Genomic DNA, 23,947 nt, shown 5'->3' with positions numbered 1-23,947 from the left:
CCCCATCTCTACTGAAAATACAAAAAAAAAAAAAAAAATTAGCCAGGCATAGTGGTGTGTGCCTGTAATCTCAGCTACTCAGGAGGGTGAGGCAAGAGAATCACTTGAATCCAGGTGGCGGAGGTTGCAGTGAGCGGAGATTGCGCCACCGCACTCCAGCCTGGGCGACAGAGCGGAACTCTGTCTCAAAAAGAAAAAAAAAGAAAAAAGAAAAAAACAAATTTCTCTAACTTGGGACTTCTAGTACCTTTCCAGTTGGGTCCAATTGATAGAAATTCCATTAACATCCAATGCACTGTGATAGGAGGGAGGCAACTGGGAATAAAGAAACACGAGGAACCTCTAGTCGGGTGGCCTGAGTCTTAGTCCTGACTATTTTCTTGGGACCTATTCCTACCTGTAAAGTAAGGGCTAATCCTGTACCACCTCTAACTGTCATATAACTTTTAAATCTTAGCCTATCTCTACCCAGTCCTATAAAGCAAGATAGAACTCTGTGTGAGAAGGCTTCTGATCCTCCCGCTCTGCTGAAAGTAGCCAGAAAGGCAGCAAGCTCCTCAGCCTCAGGAACCCAGCCTGAGGTGAGGGGCTGGCTGAAATTGCCTCCGTCTGGCCTGGAGCTGTGCTCTGCTTCTCCCCATTTCACTCTAATCTTCAGCTTCAGTCATTTGCCACATCTACTCCTTCAACCATATCTTTCCTCTGCTCTGAGTTTTCTAGAGCCCCAACCCCCTTGAATTTATACAAATTTTTGCAATCAACCAGTTTGGCTTCCCTGCTCCACTAAAATCATATCCTCAATTGTCTCCTGTCTTCCCCATCATGCTTCCTCTTCCACTTGCCAGATTTTGCACAAGATGTCTCATGATCTTGTCCAGGGAAGCCTCCCCAGTTTGGCTGATCTCAGGGCTGCCACGAAGGCACCTGCTGATGGGGCAAGTTGAGGACTGAACTGCATTCAGCTTGCCAATTCCTGCACCCAGCTCAGAGCTGTGTCTGCTGGAGGAAGGGAACCTTTTATTTTCTCCCAAAAGTATCACCTGTTCCCTGTTCTCCAAGTGACATGCCATGCCACAGTAGGCTCTTTCTAAGCTCTTTTCCTATTTTGCACCACAGTTCTTTTTTTTTTTTTTTTGAGACAGGGTCTCACTCTGTCATCCAGGCTGGAGGGCAGTGGCGCAATCACGGCTCATTGCAGCCTTGAGCTCCCAGGCTCAGGTGATCCTCCCGCCTCAACCTCCAGGGTGGCTGGGACCACATGCACATACCACTACACCCATCTAATTTTGCACTTTTTGTAGAGACAGGGTTTCGCCATGTTGCCCAGGCTGGTCTCCATCTCCTGGTTCAAGCGATCCGTGCGCCTCAGCCTCCCAAAGTGCTGGGATTATAGGTGCGAGCCACTGTGCCAGGCCAAAAGCTAGAATCTTGTCTATGCTTTTGTGTCCTGGTGCCTAGGAAAACTTTTTTTCTCCTGCCTCAGTTCAAGCTCAGTGATAAATAAGGAACTGAGGTTAGATAACAGGTAAAGTCTAGGACCTGCAGGATGAGTGAATCAGGTGAAGGAGTGGTGGTCTTCTTCCTTGTCAGCAAGGCTAGGTTCAGGGGCACCTGGACAGAGGCAAGGGGCTGGCTGAAATTGCCTTGTGGAGGGCCCTGCCAGTGATGCCCCCTCCAGCAAATAGGGCCAGCTCTATGCAAATGTGTTCTTGCCCAGGAGTTTGGTTTCTCCTCTCTGAGCTCCTGGCACAGTGGAACCAATGTGAGCAGCTGCTTGGCAGGACAGAGAAGGGCAGGCTAGCAGTCCCAAAGCTCAGGTGACAGGACCAGGCCCAGGAGACGGGGATGTTGACTGGGGCTTTAACAGCACTCTTGATGCCAATCTCGGGCTGAAAACTCGATATTTCCACTTGGAACAACAAGAATCACCAGCAAGAGGGCTGAGGAGAGGGCAGTATACTGGGGGCGCCCCCTGCAGGCCTCACAGGGTGGTGCCAGAACAGAGGAAGGTGGCACAGGCAGGGTGGGGCTTTCAGGACATCCCTGAGATGATGATGATGATGGTGACAATGATGATGATTATGAAGAAGACAATGAGGAGGAGGAAGAGGAAGACAGTAGCTAGCATTTACTGAGTATTAACAATGTGTCAGGCATTGCCTTATGTAGTCTTCATGACAACCCCCAAGAGATGAATAATATGGTTTTTTTTTTTTAGATGAAGAATCTGAGGTTTAACAAGGTTAAATAATTGCTCAGGTTCACCCAGCTAGTAGTGGACAGAGGTGGGATTTGAACCCAAGTCATTGCCTCCCGAGCTTATATTATCCAGTACCGAATTTCCCACCTTGCCAGGTCATTCCAGGAGCTTCTAGCCCTCCGTGTCCATCCCTATGTCTTCCTGCTCCTCTAGCTCATATTTTCTTGATCCAAATTTAAAGGATCTGGATAAGAATAGATCCATATCTCCCATCCAAGTACTAACCAGGCCCGACCCTGCTTAGCTTCCGAGATCAGACGAGATCGGGCGCGTTCAGGGTGGTATGGCCGTAGACAAGAATAGATCCATATCTGGGATATAATAATACTGATAACAACAGCAACAACACTTTGCATTTGTAAACCACTTTCTTCTCTTCATTATTTCCCTGGGTAAAAATAAACAATAAGATATTTCTATTTCTCCAAATTTTGTTTTGATTTTTATCAGTGTTCCTGAAGCTATTTCAATATAGTTGTGATCAATTTATAAGAATATTTTTAGGTTCTGCTTCTTTATGTAACAGTGTGTTATATATACATTCACATATTTAAACACAGCAATTATTACGGCTTTACAGTAACCCATGATATTAATATTCCACAGATATTACATTACTGAGGCAGTATAACTTTGTGAAAAGAACACTAGGCTGAGGCTGACAACACCAAATGCTGGCAGGAATGTGGAGCAACAGGAACAGGAATTCGTGGCTGATGGGAATGCAAAATGGTACAGCTACTTTGGAAGAAAGTGTGGCAGTTCCTTAAAAAACTAAACATACTCTTACCATACAATCCAGGAATCATGCTCCTTGGTATCTACCCAAAGGAGATGAAAACTTACGTCCACATGAAAATCTGCCGATGGATGTTTATAGCAGCTGTATTCATCATGGCCAAATCTTGAAAGCAACCAAGATGTCCTTCAGTAGGTAAATAGATAAATAAACCATGGCAATCCTGAAATGGAATATTATTCAGTGCCAAAAAGCAATGAACTACAAAGCCATGAAAAGACATGGAGGAACCTTGAATTTACATTACTAAGTGAAAGAAGCCAATTTGAAATGGCTACATATTGTACAATTCCAACTATATGACATTCTGGAAAAGGAAAATTATGGAAACAGGAAAAAGAGCAGTTGTTGCCAGGGGTTAGGGAAGGGGGATTGACTAGGCAGAGCATAGAGGACTTTTACAGCAATGAGACTATAATGGTGGATACACATCATTATATATTTGTCCAAACCCACAGAGCGTACAACACCAAAAGTGAACCCTAATGTCAGCTATGGACTCTGGGTGATTATGATGTCAATGTAGTTTCATCACTTGTAACCAATGTGCCACTCCAGTGGATGTGTGGGGACAGGGGGCATACGGAAAATCTCTGTAACTTTCCTCTCAATTTTGCTCTGAATCTAAAACTACCCTTTAAGAAGTCTTCTTTTAAAACAATTTAAAAAGCATGAGGTGATACAGATGTGGGAGTTTGACTCCTATCTCTGCCCAGCTCTGTGACATTCGATAAATTACTTAACATATCTCTGTTTTAGTTTCCTCATCTATAACTGGGAAAAATAATACCTGTCTTATAGAGTTGCCATGGGGATGAAATGAGGCATGTGTCTCGTTCATATCCGATGTTCAGTGAATTAGTAGCAGCAGCCACTGTGTGTTTGTGTGTCTTTCTCCCTCACGGGTTAATGAGCTCCTTGTGGGCAAGGACTTACTCATTCTGTAACCACCCCATCTAACACACTGCCTGGCACTTGGGTTCTGCAGAAGTTTGCTGAGGGAATACTTAGTAAGCCCTAACCTAGGCTTTTCTCTCTGGTGGACATTTGGGTTGTTTCTAGGGTTTTTGCTATGAATAAAACACATTTCAAAGCCCTTCGTGGTTTTTTTGTTTTTCGTTTGTTTGTTTGTTTTTCTTCATTTGGTCTGCAGACTCTGTGAAGCAGGCAGAAAGGGAATATTTGCTCTTGTCCACACCCTGGTACAGATGGAATAACTGTGTCTCAGGAAAGTGAAGTGACTCCTATGGGTCACAGTGCAAATCAGTGGCAATAATTAGAACCCCTGACCCTGCCTCCCTTCCTTTAATAGATCTATTTTCCTTCTAGCTAGCGCCTTCTGGATCCATGGCCTCTCCAAAACTAGAGACCATGATGGTCAGCCTGACCTGAGAGCAGCACCTGCACGCAGAGACCCATGTTGAAGGTGGTGAGCTGCCAGCTACCAGGTGGCCCTCTGAAACCCCAGGGAACCTAGCACCTTATTCTCAAATACATGAGGGCTTGTATTTTCCCCCAGCAAGGAGCTTCTTAGGAAAGAGCCAGCGTGCCAGCTTTGTTTTTCTTTCTTCTTCTTCTCCCCCCCACCCCACCATGAGGGGGTGAGGAGCCAAGCTCTGAGTTGTCCAGGAGGAGGGACTTTGGCTAAAAATAGCTATGGCGTGTGGTTTGGATCAACCCCTAGTGGTACCCAGGACTGGGGAGGGGAGGGGGATGCTCTGGAGCTGTCGCCAGACTGGTTGCCGTGGAAACAAGAGAGGAGCAGGGGAGCCTGGGAAGTAGGGATGACACAGATAGCAAGTCCTAGTCAGAGCTGCCGCTACATTTAGGAGAAACAGCGGTGTCTGCGGCTCCCACCCTTCAGGGGGCCCGTGGGGGGGGCGGTGTCAGGGGCATGGACGCCACCCCCCAGGGGTCTCTGCTGCCGGCTACTCTCCTCTCCACGTGCTGTGAGTTGAGTTGCGGGGGACTTGGGGTTTGGGCCCCTATTTCCAAGGCAAGTGGGGGTTTGGGAGGAGCTGGTCCTTGGGGGAGTTTTCACCAGGTCTCTCCTTCCAAAAAATGAGCCCCCTTACTCCCCAGCTCTCTAGAGGGAGGAAGAGGGGCCCAGGAAAAGTGGTATTGCGATCTGCAAAGGGGTCATAGCATGCACAAGAAATGAGGAGTAGGTTGGAGGAACTGAAATTCTTGGAGGGAAGATGGAGAAATCAAGTCCTTGATCTTGAGATAGAGGTAGCAATTTCACACTTTTCCTTCCCCTGAGAAAAATGCAGTCCCCCACTCAGGAAGACAGGATGTGGGACACATTCAAAATAAGGTTTACCTAGATCCCTGGGGCAATGGAGAGTGAGAGAGTTCTGGGGGTGATCCGACATTGGGGTTCCTTCCCCATCCCTGGGCAGAGAGATCTGTCTAAGCAGGCCGACTGGGGGTCAGATTACCTAAGACCCTGAGAGAACATCTGGAAGCCCACCTGGGACTAAAGCTAGGATAATGGGAGCAGGGTCGTTTTCTGCATGACCTGGGGTCTCTGAGCCAGTCAATGCTTACTCTTCCTGAGGACATCTGAGCTTCAGGGAAGGAAAAGGAAGCCCATTGTTGGGGGCAGGGGAGACCCTCATCTTCCATTGCCATGGGGCTGTTGGACCCTGTGTCCCCTGACTCCATGGACAATAAATGCAGGGGGTGACCCTAAGCTCAAAGCCATTTCATTTTGATTTCTCTTCCTTCCCTCTCTACCCCAATACACACACACACACACACACACACACACACACACACACACACACACACACACACACACACACACACACACACACACACACACACACCCTCTCCAGAGTGCTGACTGCAGAGCACCTCACCCCAGAACCTCACCCCAGAACATAAGATGCTGGAGTGCTAGGTTTAGAGTCACATACCCAGGCAGTTTCTCCCCAGGACCTGGTCAACCATCCAGGCCATCTGTGGTTCCTATGGCACACTCCTCCATCCCCCACCCACTAGCCAGCCCACGTTTCCATGGAGTGGGAGGAGAGGATCATTCCCAGGAAAGAGAAGGGAAGGTGGAAGAGTCCCAAATCCTTATTCTAAACCTTTCCCTGTATGGTCCATATCTCCTAGAGGACCCTGGGTGCTTTGGGGAAGGGCTCTGGACCTCTCTCAGAGGAGACTGCAGCTCAGAGAGCTCCTCAGAGGCAAGCATGTGAAGAAAAATCAGGTGGGCTTCGCTTGGAATGTGGGCTTTGGGGCATATGGCAGGTGGGGGCGGGGCTGGTGTTAGGAGAGTCCATGGGAAGTAAGAGGCTGGGGGGAAATATAACTAGAGGGAGTGGGGAAATAAATGTGGGTGCTTAGTGTTTCACTTGATCTGATTCCATGTCTCTCATGAAGAATAGGATCCCAGAGGGATACGAGCCTAACTCTTTATAACTCTGGGTTTCCTTTCCCAGGCTTCTGTGTTGGGATCTTCCAGTTCCCCTCCCCACTTGCAGGCTGTCTCCACTAGGAGAAAAAACCCAAGGGAAATGAGGCTGGCCCAAGAGCAGCAGTGATCGTGGGTAGGTCTCAGGGAGGATTTCTAGTGGGAATTTCCTAATGTTCCACCCTTGTGCACTGGAGGGTTTCCACTGACTTTCCACAGCTTTCATTTCTTTCTCGTTTGTAAGCATGTTGAGGGGAGGGAGTGGAGTGGAGTGAGTGAGGTCCAAGGAGGGAAGAATGAGAAAGACTCTGTATCAGTCTTGGGGTGAACTTCAAAACAGCCTGCGAGGAGAGCCATTGGTGGCTGCACTGACTACAGCTGGGGAAGGGATGGTGGAAGTCCTTAGGGCAGGGAGGGCTCCATTACCCGCCTGCCCCCCTCCCCAAAAAGCCCCCAGTCTAGTGATTTCAGGAAATCACTAGGGGGATTTGGGCCTGGGTCTTTGGCCCCGGGGCTGCCCCTGAGGTGCTGCACACCCCAGCTGGAGGTGATGGCACCAAAATATCTGGTACCTCCTTCCCCTGAAAATCATCGTGGAACTTGCACAGTTCTATCCAGTTCAGGTACATTACTCCATTTGACCCTCACAACTTTCTGAACCTGGGGGGCAGTTAGGGCTGAATGTGTTATTCCCAGAAATAGAGGCCAGGAAACACGAAGGGACTCGCCCAGGGCCCCCCAGGGCTCGGTGCTGGCCCTGATGTCCCGTGCCTCCCCATCTCCCGAGGGGCCACTCATTCGGCAAACCTTTATTAAGCCCCTCCAGGACCCCCGACGCCGCCTAGGCGCCCAGCGACGCGCGGCAGGTGGCAGCAGCTCGGGCCTCCGCCGCACCCCAGGCGCCTGCAGCGCTCGCCCTGACGCGGCCGCCATGGCGCAGGAGAACGCGGCCTTCTCGCCCGGGCAGGAGGAGCCGCCGCGGCGCCGCGGCCGCCAGCGCTACGTGGAGAAGGATGGCCGGTGCAACGTGCAGCAGGGCAACGTGCGCGAGACATATCGCTACCTGACGGACCTGTTCACCACGCTGGTGGACCTGCAGTGGCGCCTCAGCCTGTTGTTCTTCGTCCTGGCCTACGCGCTCACCTGGCTCTTCTTCGGCGCCATCTGGTGGCTGATCGCCTACGGCCGCGGCGACCTGGAGCACCTGGAGGACACCGCGTGGACGCCGTGCGTCAACAACCTCAACGGCTTCGTGGCCGCCTTCCTCTTCTCCATCGAGACCGAGACCACCATCGGCTACGGGCACCGCGTCATTACCGACCAGTGCCCCGAGGGCATCGTGCTGCTGCTGCTGCAGGCCATCCTGGGCTCCATGGTGAACGCCTTCATGGTGGGCTGCATGTTCGTCAAGATCTCGCAGCCCAACAAGCGCGCAGCCACGCTCGTCTTCTCCTCGCACGCCGTGGTGTCGCTGCGCGACGGGCGCCTCTGCCTCATGTTCCGCGTGGGCGACTTGCGCTCCTCACACATAGTGGAGGCCTCCATCCGCGCCAAGCTCATCCGCTCGCGCCAGACGCTGGAGGGCGAGTTCATCCCGCTGCACCAGACCGACCTCAGCGTGGGCTTCGACACGGGAGACGACCGCCTCTTCCTCGTCTCGCCGCTGGTTATCAGCCACGAGATCGACGCCGCCAGCCCCTTCTGGGAGGCGTCGCGCCGTGCCCTCGAGAGGGACGACTTCGAGATCGTCGTTATCCTCGAGGGCATGGTGGAAGCCACCGGTGCGAGCAGGCCTGGGCAGGGGAGCGGGGCTGGCAGAGGGTGGGCGGGACCGAGGAAGGCAGGGGCGAGACGAGGGGCCAGGGGAGGTGGGGAGGATGGATGGAGGGGCTGGTGGAGGATGAGAGAGTGAGGTGAGACAGGGGTCGGGGGCGGGAGTGGAACAGAGCAACGCCGCAGAAGGCCAAGAGAAAGCTTGGAGGAATTCTCCGAAATGGCACTGGCGTGGGGCCCTGGGCCCAGAGGAATGTGTCACTTGGAATAGGGAGAGTAATAATAGCTAGTGCTCGCCCAGTACTCACCCTGTGTCATGCGCAGTTCAAAAGCACTTTCCACCTCTGAGTCGATTTAATCCTAACAAGAACCCTCTGAAGGTAACTTCTTGTTATTGTGTCACTTTTTAGAGATGAGATTGCTCCAATGAGAAATTAAGGAAGTTGTCCACTTTCCTAAGCCAATAAGTGGCCATGCCTGGATTGGACACAGGCAATGTGGCTTCAATGTTTAGTGGTCCCGAGTTGGAAGGAGGGGTTAGGTTCAGGGGTTTTCTCACTGCAGCCAGGTTCAGGCCCCTGGAATTTGACGGTGAAGGTTTTCCATTGCCTGAGTTATTTCTAGGCCGGATCTTGAGGGGAGCTTGATACCTGGTCTCACTTCTGCCTCGGTTTCCCAATTCATCCATTTCCACTGACAAGGGATATAGATGATGTTACCATTTCTAGCCCTTTTCCAAAAGGAACTGGCAACTCATCTGTGATGTCAATAAGTCCAACCCAGACCTACACAGTGAAGGCTTTGGGAGCAGGTGGAAAAAGACCAGTGTTACAGGAGTCGCAAAGGAGGTCACTTAGGACTTGAGGTTTAGAGGATAGATGATGAGGAAACTGCGGGTGGAGGACTAAAGGCCCACTAGGGGGCGCCGCAGTCCCTGCCTCTGACGCCAGAGCTGCTGATGCTCCCTGCTGGCTTCGCTGACAAGCTGGTGCCTTCAGTTCCTTTCCCTGGCCCCTTTAGGCTGAGCCTCCGCTTCACACCCCAACCCCAGCTCCCCATCACTGTTCCCATTCCTGCTTCACCCCGACTCTTTCCCCTTCCCCCACTCACCCCGTTCCCTTTCCTCTCTCTCCAGCTGTCACTCCTTTTTTGCCAGTATCTCAGGCAGGCCCCTCACCCTCCTGGGACGCTCCTGCCCGGCCCTCTTTTCTCTTTGTACCCCCAGCCCTGCCCTCTCCTCCTCGAAGCCCTTCTCTCCCCAGTGTCCCTTATGCCTCTTTCTCCTCTCTCCCACTGGATACTTTCTACTCCAACTTCACCGAGGAATACCAATGTCTCAGCGCCAGGCTTTCCGAGTTGACAGCCACTCTCCAGTTGGCTAATGTTCACTCTTCTGTTTCCCCTTGTTCCGAGATGGATATGGGTTGGGGGCAAGACCTTGTGGCAGAAAGGAGAATGACCTGCCCTGAGGGGTGCACCAGCCCAACAGGAAGATAGGACATAAGCCCCGGGCAGGGAGGACCAGGACAGAGGAGATAAGGATAGGAATCTGTCTGTTTTTCTAGAGAGATAAAGCTGGAAAGGATGGTAATATTTTGGGTGAGACAGTCAGGATTCAAAACGCTTTTGAAAAGCAAGAATAATGAGCCAAAACCCAGCAAGATGACATTTAAAATGAATAAATATAAAATTCTACATTTAGGCTTTAAAAAAAATCACTTATGTAAGCACAGCATGGAAGAGCACTGGTGAAAAAAGAACTGGGAGTTTTAGTTGGCTACAGTCTTGATGTCGTAGCAATGTGATGTAGCCTCCAAAATGATTATGTAATGTTATCCTGGGCCCTATTAGTGAAAGCATCATGGCCAGAAGAGAGAGATGGTGCGCCCTCTCTTATGCATGGAGCAGGCCACAGTTGGAAAATTTACTATACTCAAACTGCTTAAAGGGCCCTCCTTGGCCATTCTGGCTTGTAATCAAAAAAGTAGAATTTTGGAAAACCAGGTCAAATGAGGAATCGTGGAGGAAGCCAGGGATGTTAAGTCAAGAGAGAAAACATGAGGGAATCTGAGACTCCTGTTTTCAGATACTCAGAGGACTGTGAAGTGGGAGGGGAATGAAGCCAAGAGTTGGAAATCCCAGGGGACAGGTTTTAGCTTTGTATAAAGAACAACCCAACTATTAGAACTATCATACAAAGGAGTGGGCCCTTTATGAAGTGGTGAGCTATCAATCCTGGGAGGTAATCAAGCATAAGCTAGATGCCCATTGTTAGAAATGCTCCTTTGGGGAGCCCTGTATGGAGTAAGAAGTTGGACTAGAGGATCCCTAAGGTTAGTTTCAAGGTTAAGCTTTCTTTGGTTGGCATCACCAAATGACAGGAGGGGAAAAAAGAGCTGGACATTAAGAGGAGTTGGGGCAAATGGAGAAGACGCAAGGGAGCTGCGTAAGAACAGGAGCTAGGGAGAGGGGGAAATGGACTGGACCAAAGGGAGATGGGAGCCCTTAGGAAGGAATAGAAGGGAGGGTGCTGGGAGTAGGGTTGTGGAATGAGAAGAGGAGAGGGAAGCCTGGAGCTGAGATTCCCCCTGACCAGTACCCCTCCTCCCAGGAATGACATGCCAAGCTCGGAGCTCCTACCTGGTAGACGAGGTGCTGTGGGGCCACCGCTTCACATCAGTGCTGACTCTGGAGGACGGCTTCTACGAGGTGGACTATGCCAGCTTTCACGAGACTTTTGAGGTGCCCACACCTTCGTGCAGTGCTCGAGAGCTGGCAGAGGCTGCGGCCCGCCTTGATGCTCATCTCTACTGGTCCATCCCCAGCCGGCTGGATGAGAAGGTGGAGGAGGAGGGGGCGGGGGAGGGGGCGGGTGGGGAAGCTGGGGCTGACAAGGAGCAGAATGGCTGCCTGCCACCCCCAGAGAGTGAGTCCAAGGTGTGACCAGCTTCCTCCAGACCCCTGTGGCAGACCGGGGGCCAGACACAGATACATGGGGAACTGCATATCGGAGGTGGTGGAGGAGGAGGAGGAGGAAGGCAAAGCCCCTGGAAATGTGTTAAAGTTGGAAAGTCCCCGTCCCCCAAGAACCTCAAGTCTAGAAACCAGTATGGAAGGGAGGGGTCCTGATTTCAGGGAAATGGAAGGTGGGGCCGGGTGAACATGCCAGTCTGTGTTTGACCTTCACATTTGTTCATGAGTGGATGGATGGACAGAATGATGGACTTTTGGGGGTTGGATGGGAAGATGGTAGCAGATAAAGACAGCTGACAGATACATAAATGGACCAGTAGACAATTGGTCCACTCAGGGCTGCCACTAACCTGTAGAACACCCCTGTGCAAATTCTAAAAAGGAACCCTTTTCCTCCAGACAGATACAGCCCCAAACCAGGGTGCATGGCTTGGGGAGCAGAGTATAGGATGGATTGCAGTCCCCAATCACCTCTTCTGCCAGCCTCCCCACATATGGCACAACTGTCTAATGACACGGTAGGCCAAGCTGAAGCGTAGGAGAAAGGAGCCAGACAAAGATGGGCACATGAGGAGGGTGCCCTCCTAGCTCCACCCTCACCAAGATGAAGGCATGCAAGGGGCTCAGCAAGGTGTGAATGACCTTAGTCCGCAAGTTCAGGGAAGCAGGCAGAGCGGGGAGGTGCCTGAGCTGGGGCCTGGAGAGGGGCCTGGGAAAGGAAAACCAGGGATAGCTATTTTCTTACAGTGGAGTGAGATCTTACAGGTATCAGGCACAGGCAGGAAGAGAGAGAGAGGTTCTGGGGAGGAAGGGCCAGGAGAGAGATCTAGAAAGTGGGTTCACTAGAGCTGGGAAACAGGGAGCCCCTAGGAAAGCAGTGTGTCCTTGGGGCACAGGCATTCACATCACTGATTGGGTGCCATGTGGAGTGGACATTCAAAAACCTGGTTCCTGTCCTCAAAATAAGGGGCACCTGGGAAAACAGAGGAATCTACCTGTGGCGACTGAACGAGGGATAATTCAAACTGACAACCTGTGCAGTCCCATGGCGGGTGGGGGAGTGTGGGTGATCAGAAGGCTGGGGCCGGTATAAGGCATAGGGAATATGTAAGTCAGGAGTTAGAAATCTCCAGTGTGCGTTGGAATCACCTGGAGGGCTTGTTAAAACACAGATTTTTGGGCTCCACTCCAAGGGTTTCTGACCAAAGAGGTGGGGACCAAAACTATGCATTCCTAAGAAGTCCCCAGGTCATGCTGCTGCTGCTGGACCGGGGACCACACTTTGAGAACCTGTGCTCTAAGTGAAGACTTGGAGGTCGTCTCAGGACATAGGGCATAGAAACTGAGGAGTAGCTGAGAGGAAGATGAAGAGAAGCTGAGAAGAAGCTGAGGATCCTCACAGGAGCAGACAGAGAAATGTGAAGGGTGGGGTTTTATGTGTGGGAAAGGGACCCGAAGCCCAGGCTGAAGAGTTTAACTTTGGGCCCAGAAACTCAACCATCAAAGGAAACAGGGCAGTGACAAGTGGAGGGGGTGTCGGGAAGCTGAGCAGGCCCGACAGAGAGATGAAGCCATCAGAAGGACTTGAGGGGGCTCCTGGGGAGGTCGGGGGGAGGTGGAGCAGGAAGGGTTTTAGGGGAGAAGGACAGAACCCCTTGTAGGACTGGAGGCAGGATTGAATGTGGGAGAAAATCTGAGAGAAGCAATAGAAGTTAGAACATCTGGATGTGTCTGCAGCCTGCTGTCAGCCCAATTGGGCCAGGGGGTCCCAAAGACGCATATTCTCACCCCACCTCCACCTGCTTCCTGATCACATCCCAGTCACCAGCGGCAGCTTCCTGGATGGTAAGGGAGAATAACTGCAAGTTGAGAGGGGCAGAGGGGTGGAAGGGACCTGAAGCTCGCCTGGAGAAAAGCATAGGCCCAGGAGAGCCTGCCCTCAGACAGCACCTGTCTCCCACACAGCAGCACCGGCCCAGCAAGGACCTCCTCCCTTGGCCCTGGCCACATCCCACTCCTGCCCTTTCATAAGCCCCCTGGGGAAGGCACTCCAGCCTTCTCTGTTCCAGGCTGGGCAGCTAGGGTCCTATGGGGCACAGCCAGGGTCCTGTGGGGCACAGCCAGGGTCCTATGGGGCACAGCCAGGGTCCTATGGGCACAGCCAGGGCCCTATGGGCACAGCCAGGGTCCTATGGGCACAGCCAGGGTCCTATGGGGCACAGCCAGGGTCCTATGGGCACAGCCAGGGTCCTATGGGGCACAGCCAGGGTCCTATGGGCACAGCCAGGGTCCTATGGGCACAGCCAGGGTCCTATGGGGCACAGCCAGGGTCCTATGGGCACAGCCAAGGCCCTATGGGGCACAGCCAGGGCCCTATGGGCACAGCCAGGGCCCTATGGGTCACAGCCAGGGTCCTATGGGGCACAGCCAGGGCCCTATGGGCACAGCCAGGGTCCTATGGGGCACAGCCAGGGTCCTATGGGCACAGCCAGGGCCCTATGGGCACAGCCAGGGTCCTATGGGGCACAGCCAGGGTCCTATGGGGCACAGCCAGGGTCCTATGGGGCACAGCCAGGGTCCTATGGGGCACAGCCAGGGTCCTATGGGCACAGCCAGGGCCCTATGGGACACAGCCAGGGCCCTATGGGCACAGCCAGGGTCCTATGGGCACAGCCAGGGCCCTATGGGACACAGCCAGGGCCCTATGGGACACAGCCAGGGCCCTATGGGCACAGCCAGGGTCCTATGGGTCCTCTGGAAGCAAGAAAGGGGGCCATGGAAGGAGCCCAGACAGCTTGGGTTCACTCAGAGAGGACCCAAGTCCCAGTCCCTTCCTTTCAGTCAAAGCACGGATATCTTTGCCTCACGTCACAGGGCCACTAGGGTCCTGTCATCAAAGATGAGATTCCTGAAGCCTGGCATTGACCAGTCCCCTGAGAACAGATGTTGGGATGGGGAATGGGGATTCATTTGGGTTTCAGTAAAACAGGGGGGTCTGGACAAGAGGGGGTGGGCTACTTGGTATCCATACACACGCACTCACACAGGAGCCAACCCACTGCAGCTGAACGAGCAGAGAAACTCAGTCTGGAAAGACCCCTCCTGCCTGCTGAAGTCACTGAGATCCTGCCACACCTCTCCTCGCCACTGTCAGCACTCAGGGCACCACTGTACAGTGCAACAAGTCAGGAGACCTAGGTCCTACTCCTGACACTTGCTAATTAGCTCTATGACTCTGGGCAAATCGCATATCTGGGCCTCAGTTTCCTCATTTGTAAAAATGACACTTAGCAAACTTGTAATGCTCAATAAATGTTTAAATAACAACTGAAGGAGGCCTACCAGATGCCTCTTAAGGTGCCGTGCAGGTAAGAATTTTAGGATCAGAGAATCCTTAGGCAAGAAAATTCATGAAACTCCTGGGGCACTGGAGGAGGGGTGAAGCTGAAGGGTGGGAGGGAGGAGACCCCAGGGTGGGTATAGACAGGTAAAGCGGGTATATGCAGGTGTAGTGGGTATATGCGGGTAGTGGGTATAAGCAGGTACAGCGAGTACATGCGGGTGCAATGGCTCTGTGGACACACAGACCCTCCCCTGACTGCCTGTTGTCCCAGCCTGAGTATCAGTTGTGTTCTGAGGCTTCTAATCTGCTGCTATCGGCCAGAAGGAACAAGAATTTCAGCCCCAGGGCCTAGTGGGAGGAGTCAGGTCCAAGACTAGCCTGACCAGGAGAATGAGACACGGGAAGAGTCGGGGAATGTCTGGGGAGCTCAGAAAAGGCACTGCCCCTGGAGGCCCATGCCCTTTAACATGGGAGAAGCTGGTTGGGGGGTACCACAGGCAGCTGGAACCTACCCTCCTTTTCTATGCTTCCCTCCCCAAGTAGGAGTCCAATCAGGAGTTGTCTCAGCCCTGACAGTTCAGGCAGCAGATGGAACCCAGGTGTCCCCTCCTGGGGTGGGTGGCATGGCCCATGGAGGCCAGATGGTGTTTGTGGTGGGAAGAGAGGCCTGGGTCGTCCAGAAGAGGTTGTCAACCCCCAACCACCTCCCTACTATGCACCCTGAGCCTTTTACAGTCTCATGGTAGGGAAGACACAGCCAAGCCTGCTTTTTATAAAACAAGTTTATTCACATTTTAGAAAAACTAATTCTGGGACAGGAAATGGCCTCCCTATAGGATCCCTAAGAGATCAAGAACAGAAGGCCAGAGGGAGGGGCTTGGGAGGGAAGGAGTGGGGAAGGGGAGGCATGTCTCCCATTCTGGGTAGTGGGAGGTCAAATAAATTAAAGGAAGAGTGGACAGAGGGAGAGGGTGTCCAGGCAACCAGAGGAGGGCTTGGAGCTGGGCCAGAAGACAGTCAACACCTGCAAGACCTGAAAAGGGCACCCGGCGTGGGCTAAGGACAGAGAGCCCTGAGTGGGGCTCCCTCGCGGCCTCCACCCCTTAACAGGGCCCTGTGGATCTGAGCTGCCTACTCCTCCTCCAGGTGGGACCTGGGAGGGAGCAACTTGGTTCAGGACTTGGGGGTGGGAAGCCCAATGAAAACAAGGTTGGGGGGTTCTTTTCCCTCACCTGGGGAGTAAGGGATCACCGTTTTCGAAGCCTCTTCATGAAGCAGCAAGTGATGGTACCAAGGACAGTGGCACCAGTGACTAGGGCCACCCCTGTACCCACCAGCAGAGGCACAAATAGGGTGTCCAGGGCTGGGGGAGAGAGGATAACTGCTCAGAGAGGATGCCGTCATCCTCCACCCATATACTTGCCTCTGCGCTTTCCCCATCAAGTTCTCTGAACCCACCTTCTCCATTCACAGACACCCCCATCCCTGCCCACAGCCTGCCCCCTCAGCATGCAAGTCAGCATCAACCACAGAGGACCCCATGCAGGTGGGCACTGCAGGGCTGGAAGTTGGATTTTTTGAGACTTCATGTGACATAACGTGGAGGAGAGGGATAGTAGCAGGGGGGTCAGAAGATGGGAAGGGAAGGCCAGTGGCAGAGGCCAGGAGGAAGGCAGAGTGAGGAAGGTGGAGGGGGTGTCACTCACCATGCATGTAGGGGTAGACTGTAACAGGCCCTGAGCGGGCACTGCCCGCCTGGTACCAGCTGTAGTCGGCATGCTGCACCCAGGCGCTGGGGGCACAGTGGTACACGCCTTCATCCTCGGGCCCCAAGCTGTGTAGTCTCAGCCGATGGCTTCGGGGCCCCACCAGCTCTACGCTGACAGGGCCTCCTCCAGGCCGGACTCCCAGCTCTGCCACACCATCCTGGCCTACACCACCCACCAGCTGGGCAGGGACAGAGCTGAGCTCTCCGTCCTCTGGTCGCTCCACCCACCAGCTGGCGGCCAGCCGCAGTCCTGGGGGGCCACCCCGCACAGAGATGTTGCACAGCAGGGAGGCAGTCTCCCCGCGGTACACTGTGCCTCCTGCTAGCCATGCCACAGCCTCCAGCACCACACCTGCAGAACACAGGACATGGGGTCAGAGGGTGCAGGGCCAGGGAGCATGGGGTTAGGGCTGCTGCCAAGCACGGCCCCAGGAAACTCAGGGTATTCCCACAATATTGGTAGAAGAAGAGCGTGAAGCTGTCGCCTGCAAGCAGCTGATGGAGAGGGAGGGGGTCGTGGAAACAGAAGGAAAAGGGGTTGACAATCCTCGAACCCTGTCCAGGGCCCAGCCACCTCTCACCTTCCTCCCGCACGTGCACAGGGAGAGGCCGGGAACGGGCACTGGCTGCTTCACGAAGCCGGGTCCCAGACCCTCGAACATAGGCTTTGGCGAGGCAGCGGTAGGTGCCCGCATCACCAGGCCTGGCAGCCTCTAGCCGTAGCCGGTATGTTCTGGATGCCACCTTCTCCATGGCAATGTGTCGGCCCTCATAGCCAGGGCCCAGGCTGCCCACACCCTCTGTGTCCAGCTGGGCTACCAGGCGGCCGGGCCCAGGTGCCCCCGCAGGTGCCATCTCCCAACCTACAGAGTATGCAGCATGCCGGCCTGCTGGGGGAAGTGCCCCTGACACATTGCACAGCAGTTCCAAGGGCTCCCCTGGGCCGATCCGACGTTCACCAGGCCCCACTGTCACTGCCAGCTGGCTGGCTGAAACACAGGTAGGGGAAGAGGTGTCATGGAGGCAGGAGGGGACACAGAGGCACCTGATTCCCCAACTTCCTGTTTCCTACTTGACAGCAGCAACTTCAAAACCTCCTGTATCCCCCTCACTAGGAATGACCATCTTTCTACTTAGGGGCTTGAATCTCACCCCTCAGCATGGGCCCCCTATCTCTATACCCAATTTCTGAGCAGAGAAAACCCATCAAGGGAGAGGGGAGAGAAATGCTAACAAGGCTGCTCACTCTGTGGAAGATGAGTTCCTTGGAGTCAGATGATGGCTATCTGGTACCCCCTGTGGCCACACTGCCCACGAGGACACTGTCCCTCCCAGCTCCCACAGTGGGATGTATAAGTGGCACTTACACAGCGTCTGCACATCCACGTGGGCCAGGACGGCCCTTTTCTCTGCGATCTGGGCCCAGCTGCCATCAGGATCCTGAATCCACTCAGCGGCAGTGCAGTGGTAGGTGCCTGCGTCCCCTGCCTGGGCACCCCCTACTACCATGCGGTACCGATCGGTCCCTTCCTTGCCCAGACGAAGCTCCCCTGCAGCCAGTCGCTCAGCATAGGGAGCTCCAGCCTCCACGGCCAAGTCTGACCGGATTCCCACCACTTCCTGCAGAGTTGACCGCCCAACTGGTGCCTCAGGCACAGATCGCCCAAAGGACACTGCCAGGTGTGTGTGCTTCTGTGTGCTTGTCCTCGCCAGGCAGCCCAGTGCCAGCTCCTGCCCCTCATGCACCGTCAGGCGTGGGGGTGAGGTTGGGGCCTGGCGGCCTCGGGGCCCTGGGGGGGCAGCAGACACCTGGAGGACATCTGGAAGAACTGGAGAGAACAGCTGGAGTGAGGGAGGACTGGGAGCTGGCAGCCCTTGTTACTGTTTCCTGTGTAGAGCCTATCTCCCTAAATAAACTGCGAGCTCCCAGAGGGCAAAGATCGCATGTTGTATTATTTCTTCTGTAACTCAGTGGTGCCAAGGGCAGTACTGGGCACAGCACAGGCACTCAATAAATACTTGTTGAATTTCATAGAACCAGCCCATCGCCTACTCACCCTTATGTTTGAGACTGACCTCTGTTTGAAATACTGAGAAGAGCGGCTCTGTCTTTCTTCTCAGAAGACAAAGAAACTTAAGAGAGTGAGAATGTCACATGGTCTAACTCCTTCCCTAACTCTACTCTCTTTCCCAGATCTGGGTCCTGTACTGTCCAGGAGTAGAGTCTATTCAACCCAACAGTCTTCCTCGTTCTTGGGAATGGAAAGGGGGCTGGACAACTTAAGGACACTTCTTCTCCCAGGAGGGGTCTTAATATGATAAGACGAGCACTGGCCTGGGTGAGGAACTCTGGGTTTGAGTCCCACATCAGCCACTGAGTTATTGGGTGACTTTGTGCAAGTCACTTAACCTCTTTGGGCCTCAAGTTCCTTGGCTACAAAACCTAAGGGGCAGTTAGATAGGTCACCTGTGGCCTTGACTTTCTGCCTTGAGAGGGTGTGTGGCCCCACCCCGTCCCAGGGCCCAGTACCTCTCAGCTCCACCTTGCCGCTGTAGCTGCCCAGGTAGCGGGTATCAGTGGAGGGGGTGTGGCACTCATAAATGCCAGCATCCTGGGCCTGCAGGCGGGCAATCTTGAGCACCACGGCATCACCTTGTAGGCGCTGCACCTGCACCTCACCCGCCACCACTCGGGACTTGAAGACAGCATAGGAGAACTGGGTATCCTTGGTACTGACAATGCCCAGTGCAGTATCTGGGGCCTCGGGCCTATACAGGAACCACTCGAAGGTCTGCTGGGCAGGGCCCTCATAGCCGGTCACATTGCAGGAGATGGAGACAGCTGTGCCAGCCACGCGGTACAAGGGCCCCTCGGGGACCAGCACCTCCCGGGCCCAGCATCCCATTCCTGTAGGGAAAGGCAGAAGGAGTTGAAGATGCCTAGTTCCTCATTCAATGCCCTCTGCTGCCACAAGCACCATTCTTGATCTCTGCCTACAAAAGGAAAGGAGACCTGGGGAAGCTTGTCCACAGCTTGGACCCTGTTCTGAGAATAGGAAAGGGATGCTGTGATATAAGACACCTGGATCTCAGGGAGGTGGCATGGGCCCAGAATTGCCTTGGCACCCAGATGCATCCCATTTCTGGCGGACTAGAAGCAGAGCGCCTGAAGGCAGAAAGGGGTACATCTGATTCCTGACCTAACGAGGCCTTGGTTCCAACTGAACCTTGATCTGTGCCTGCCACTCACCCACCTCCATGTCTGCCATTCCTTCCTCAGCACCTGGCAAGGGGAGCCTTCTAGCTAGGGGACTCTGAGACTACATGTCCCTCTCCTTTGCTTGAGGGGAGCTGGCAGTCTTGCTCAGAAGTGCTAGTTGGCTCAGCTGTGTCACCTGGGCCAGACAATGGAGCCAGTGACCCTAGCTGGAAAGGGCACAGACCCAGTCAGTTCTCACCACACAATGCCCTCCCCCCTCCAGCTGCGCCATGAGCTCACTGCTTCTCTCACCCCACAGGGCTGCCCAGGCAGCTGGGGCTTCTGGGGCAAGATCCAGGCTCTGCCCTGGCCATTGGGGGCAGAAGATCCCCTCCTCCAGTGCCTGCCAACCTTCCGGGCTAGCCCAGCAGACTCACAAGGCGCCTGCCCCAGTTCCTTAACAAAAGCCTTCATTTGCACATGGTATGCATTCATTTACATATATAGCTCTCTTTCTGTAGGGAGGCACTAAATCCCCAGCTGCCCCTTCTCATCTCTCTCCCTTCAGAAAGGCCAAACCTCTCTTCTTCACCCTACTCCACCCCTATGCCCAATCCTACCCCAGCAGTTACTCCTGGCAGACTTAGAGGGCTTAGCTCCTCCCTTCTCTCCTTCCATAGCTCCCACGAGATAAGAACACAGAACCTCAGAATGTAAAGAGGGTTAGGCCACCCCTCCCCACCTCTCCCCATTTTACAGATGAGAAAGGTAAGGCAGGAAAAGTATAATATCTTAGCCAAGATCATGCTGTCCCTAGATGGCTTCTACACACTCCTCCAGAGGGGCAAAACCAGAGAGGAAGATGGGGAAACTCCAAGGCCAGGCCTGAAGGGACTGACCTCACCAACCAGAGTGTCACTTTTAGGCCTCCCAGGGGGATACCATGGACTTTCTGCAGGAGCTAAAGGAAAATGCCCAGGAGTCTGTGGTCAAACTCTACCCTCCAGCTTCTCTAGAACGGCTCCTCTGAACTTCCCCACCCCTGCTGCTGTGCTCCTAGCCCCTTCCTTCATCCTCTGGCTGAGTCACAGGGAGAACTCATGGTCTGTTGTTAAGGGCACAGGCTGCCAGTCAGGAAGTGGGATTCTAGTACCATCCCCATGCCCAGCTGTGTGGCCTGGGATCCAGTCTCTTTCTGTCCTAGGCCTCAGTTTCCACACTGGAGGAGAACTAAGAGCTCCAGCTCTGACTGTGTGTGAGTGCGTTAGGTGACTCAGAAGAGCCCTGCCCCAGGCCAGGCAAGTTTCATAATCAGAGTGATGGTGGAGACAGCCAATCTGACACCTTCCCTGACTGCCTCAGGGCAGACTGCTCAGAAGGCCCCCTCCCATCTTCCTGGCTCCACAACTGCTGATGCTTGGAGATGCCCATGGGAAAGTCACCTCCACAGCCTTAGGAAATCAGTTGCCACACAGCTCTCCCTCCCCTCCTCTGTATGAGTCGCAGCAAGGAAAGGGAGAGCAAAGAGGCCTGCTTTGGAATCAGATATGTGTTCAAATCCTAGCCCTAACACTCACTAAATGTGCTCTCTGGGGCAAGTTACTTCATTTTCCTCATTTGTGAAATGAATGTAAGTGCTCACAGGCAGTGGGTGCTCAGACCTCTGCGTGCTCCTTTTTCAAACACAGGCCAGCACTCCCCCACCTCCCTGGGCTCCTCCCTGCTCCGTGCTGCCCACTGGGGAAAACACACCAAGTGCTAGGCAACCCAGGCCCCACAGCGCCTTCTTCTCTGTACATCCTCCTGCCACCTGCCCAGGGACCAGGGAGAGGACTCATCCTAACCCTGCAGGGCTCAGGGACCTGCAGCAGGGGAAGGCTTTGCTTGGTGACACTCTGGAGCTCTGGTCTAGAAACAGGCAGCTGGGGCTACCTTCAGCTTCTGCCTTGACGACAGCAGCTCTGAAGTCACCATCCCCACCCCCACGCTGCACTCTCATTTCAAGGGCTTCAGCCTCATCAACATCTGTACCGGCAGTTTCACTTTCTCCACGCCATACTCTTCCCCAGACCACCTCCTACAGGGAGCCCTCCAGTTCAGGCCAAAAACAATTCCACTGTCATTATCCCCACGCATCCATGCAAGATTGGCCCAGAACACCCCACCATGAACACCCACCACAGCAGGCACAAGATGCTTGGAGATCCCAGGATCAGTCTCCATGGAACCTGGTTTCTCCTGAGGCAAGGAAGCTGGAACTAAGCGGTGTGAAAACTGATGGGTGGCTGCAGAGCCAAGTGCCATTTGGGAGAGAGGAAGAAGGGCAAAGAGGGACCCAACCCAGGATGGAGATGGGGGTGAGAGAGGGAACTGCCCCCAGTTGATGAAGTGTGTGGAGCGCAACTGGGAGAGACTTACTTCAAAGATCGTGGGCAGAACTGGCCTCTGGGCCTCCAGCCAACTCTGGGGCAATTATGAAGCTGGGCAGGCACTGCCCACGTAAGGCGGGCACCCAAGGCCAGGCCTGGAGCTGAGTGTGGGGCAGAAAGGAGTCGCAGCATTTGGTGCAGCGACCCCAGGACGTGGGTATGCTAGCTGAGAAGTGGGGCCTGCCCCGGGAGGCCGAGCAGCGCCTGGGGCAGCAACTTAGTGGGTCCTCTCTATGCCCCAGTCCCTGGCTTAGAGCTGGGGAGCCTGCACTCTTCCCAAGACTGGTTCGGAGGGCAGCCACAAAGCGCAGCTGGCCGCCGACTCCGGGGAGGCTGGAGGTAACCCTGACGGAGGAGGATGTGAGGAGCCCGGAAATGCTCGGGAGGTGCTGGATGGCAGGCACCTGCCCGGCAGGGCCGGGAACAGGAACGGGGGCCTGGCTTACCTAGCATTAGCAGCAGCAGCAGCGGCAGCGACGGCGGCAGCAGCGTGGGCCTGAGGGCGCCCATCCTGCGCGGCCAGCTCTGGGGAGGCTCCGGGGGATGGCGCGGGTTCTGGGGGGCCGGAAGGGTGGGGGGCGCATGCCCAGGTGGGGGGCAGGAAGCGGGACAGCGAGGCGTGGGTGCACCGAGCGAGCTGAACTGGAACTGCCGAATCCCCTCCCTCCGCCCCTCCCGCTGCTTTCCCTCCAGCCCTCGGCAGTTCTGAGACCATTCTCGCCCCGGCCCGCCCCGGCACCGCCCCTTCCCCCGCCCCGTCTAGGCCCGCCCCGCCCCGGACCCAGCCCTGGCCCCGCCCGCCCCATCCCGCCGGACTCCGGCCTTTGCTCCGCACCTGGCCCCGGCCCCGCCCCGCCCCTCGAAACTCACCTTTGCGTCGCATCGAGTCCCAGCCCCGCCCCGGCCCCGCCCCGCCCCGCCCCGCCCCGCCCCACAAGACTCCAGCCCTGGCTCCGCCCCGGGCCTCGGCCCAGACCCAGTTCCGGCCCCTTCCCCGCCCCGCCCCACCAGGACTACTGTCGGACTCCAATCCTGGCTCCTCCCCGGGTCCCGGCCCCGCCCCAGTCCCAAGCCGCACCCCTTCCCCGTCCCCCTAGAGCTAACGTCAGCCTCCAATCCTGGCTCCGCCCTGGACCCCGGCCTCGCCCCGCCCCTGGCCCTGGCTCCACCCGAGGCCCCCGCAGGAGTGAGCTAACTGCACCTCGGTGCATCGAAATTCCCACCCACCCTCGCACAGAGCGCATTCCACCCCGCACCTGCCAGCCTTTCCTGGAGAATTGGGTGCAGGGTCCCTGGGATTGGCGAGGTGACTGTGACCACGCATTTATAATTCAGTTATTTGCTCTGAGCCATAGTCCTCGCTGCAAACCCTACTGAAGTAGGGGTTGGCGGAACCCAGGAGTTCCTGAATGCGAAGGGTTTGAGCTGAAGGGCGCTTCCAGGATCCAGAAGGTCACTGGAGACCTGTTTTTCACCCCCTCAGAGGGCAAAACCAAAAGAAAAATGGATTAGGAGAGGGGGCCGTCCATGTGACGTCATTTCTGGGTTGGGTGATCCTAGCCCAGTTGTTTAACCTCCTTCAACTTCAGTTTTCTCCTCTGCAAATTGAATTGAGGTTGATCACATCACCCAAAGGGTTATTGTGATGATAGGTAATGTATATAAAGTGTTTGGCACAGGAAACTAACACTAAATGGGAGATAAAGAAGGATTATTTTGTTTTAGGTTTTGAATTATTATTTGAACTGCTTCCTAAGAGGCTTAGTTTAGACCTAGTTTAGACCTGGCATGTAGGTGAAGGAGTCTCTATGTTCAGTGACAGTGGGAAGAGATGAACATTACTCTGTTCTAGGAAGAGTGGGGCTTGCCCTGGAGGTGGGAGAATGGAGGAGGCACCCTTCCCAGGTGCTCTGTCTCTTCCTGAACTGTAAAGATGGGGAGTGGGGAGGGGCAGGAAGGATGAGGCCAGAATAGGGAGA

General features: G+C 54.5%; 2 protein-coding genes across 2 annotated transcripts; one reads left to right on the top strand and one right to left on the bottom strand.

The window, feature by feature from the left end:
* The first annotated feature begins 4,917 nt into the window (after positions 1-4,917).
* On the top strand, positions 4,918-11,442 carry KCNJ9 (potassium inwardly rectifying channel subfamily J member 9). The gene is made up of 5 exons (XM_054451983.2): positions 4,918-5,008; positions 6,183-6,279; positions 6,512-6,619; positions 7,301-8,264; positions 10,868-11,442. The coding sequence occupies exons 4-5, from the start codon at positions 7,415-7,417 to the stop codon at positions 11,197-11,199; spliced, it is 1,182 nt and encodes a 393-aa protein (XP_054307958.1). The 5' UTR covers positions 4,918-5,008; positions 6,183-6,279; positions 6,512-6,619; positions 7,301-7,414; the 3' UTR covers positions 11,200-11,442.
* Positions 11,443-15,339: 3,897 nt separating this feature from the next.
* On the bottom strand, positions 15,340-22,881 carry IGSF8 (immunoglobulin superfamily member 8). The gene is made up of 8 exons (XM_054448076.2): positions 22,839-22,881; positions 22,415-22,523; positions 18,871-19,248; positions 17,708-18,169; positions 16,922-17,329; positions 16,279-16,692; positions 15,805-15,935; positions 15,340-15,605 (listed from the first exon to the last, which is right to left on the bottom strand). The coding sequence occupies exons 2-7, from the start codon at positions 22,476-22,478 to the stop codon at positions 15,820-15,822; spliced, it is 1,842 nt and encodes a 613-aa protein (XP_054304051.1). The 5' UTR covers positions 22,479-22,523; positions 22,839-22,881; the 3' UTR covers positions 15,340-15,605; positions 15,805-15,819.
* Between the last annotated feature and the right edge of the window lie 1,066 nt (positions 22,882-23,947).

Source organism: Pongo pygmaeus, chromosome 1 (assembly GCF_028885625.2).
Source record: "Pongo pygmaeus isolate AG05252 chromosome 1, NHGRI_mPonPyg2-v2.0_pri, whole genome shotgun sequence".
NCBI classification, from domain to species: Eukaryota; Metazoa; Chordata; class Mammalia; order Primates; family Hominidae; genus Pongo; species Pongo pygmaeus.
Note: the sequence above shows the minus strand (reverse complement) of the source record. Positions and strands in the feature narration are given on the sequence as shown.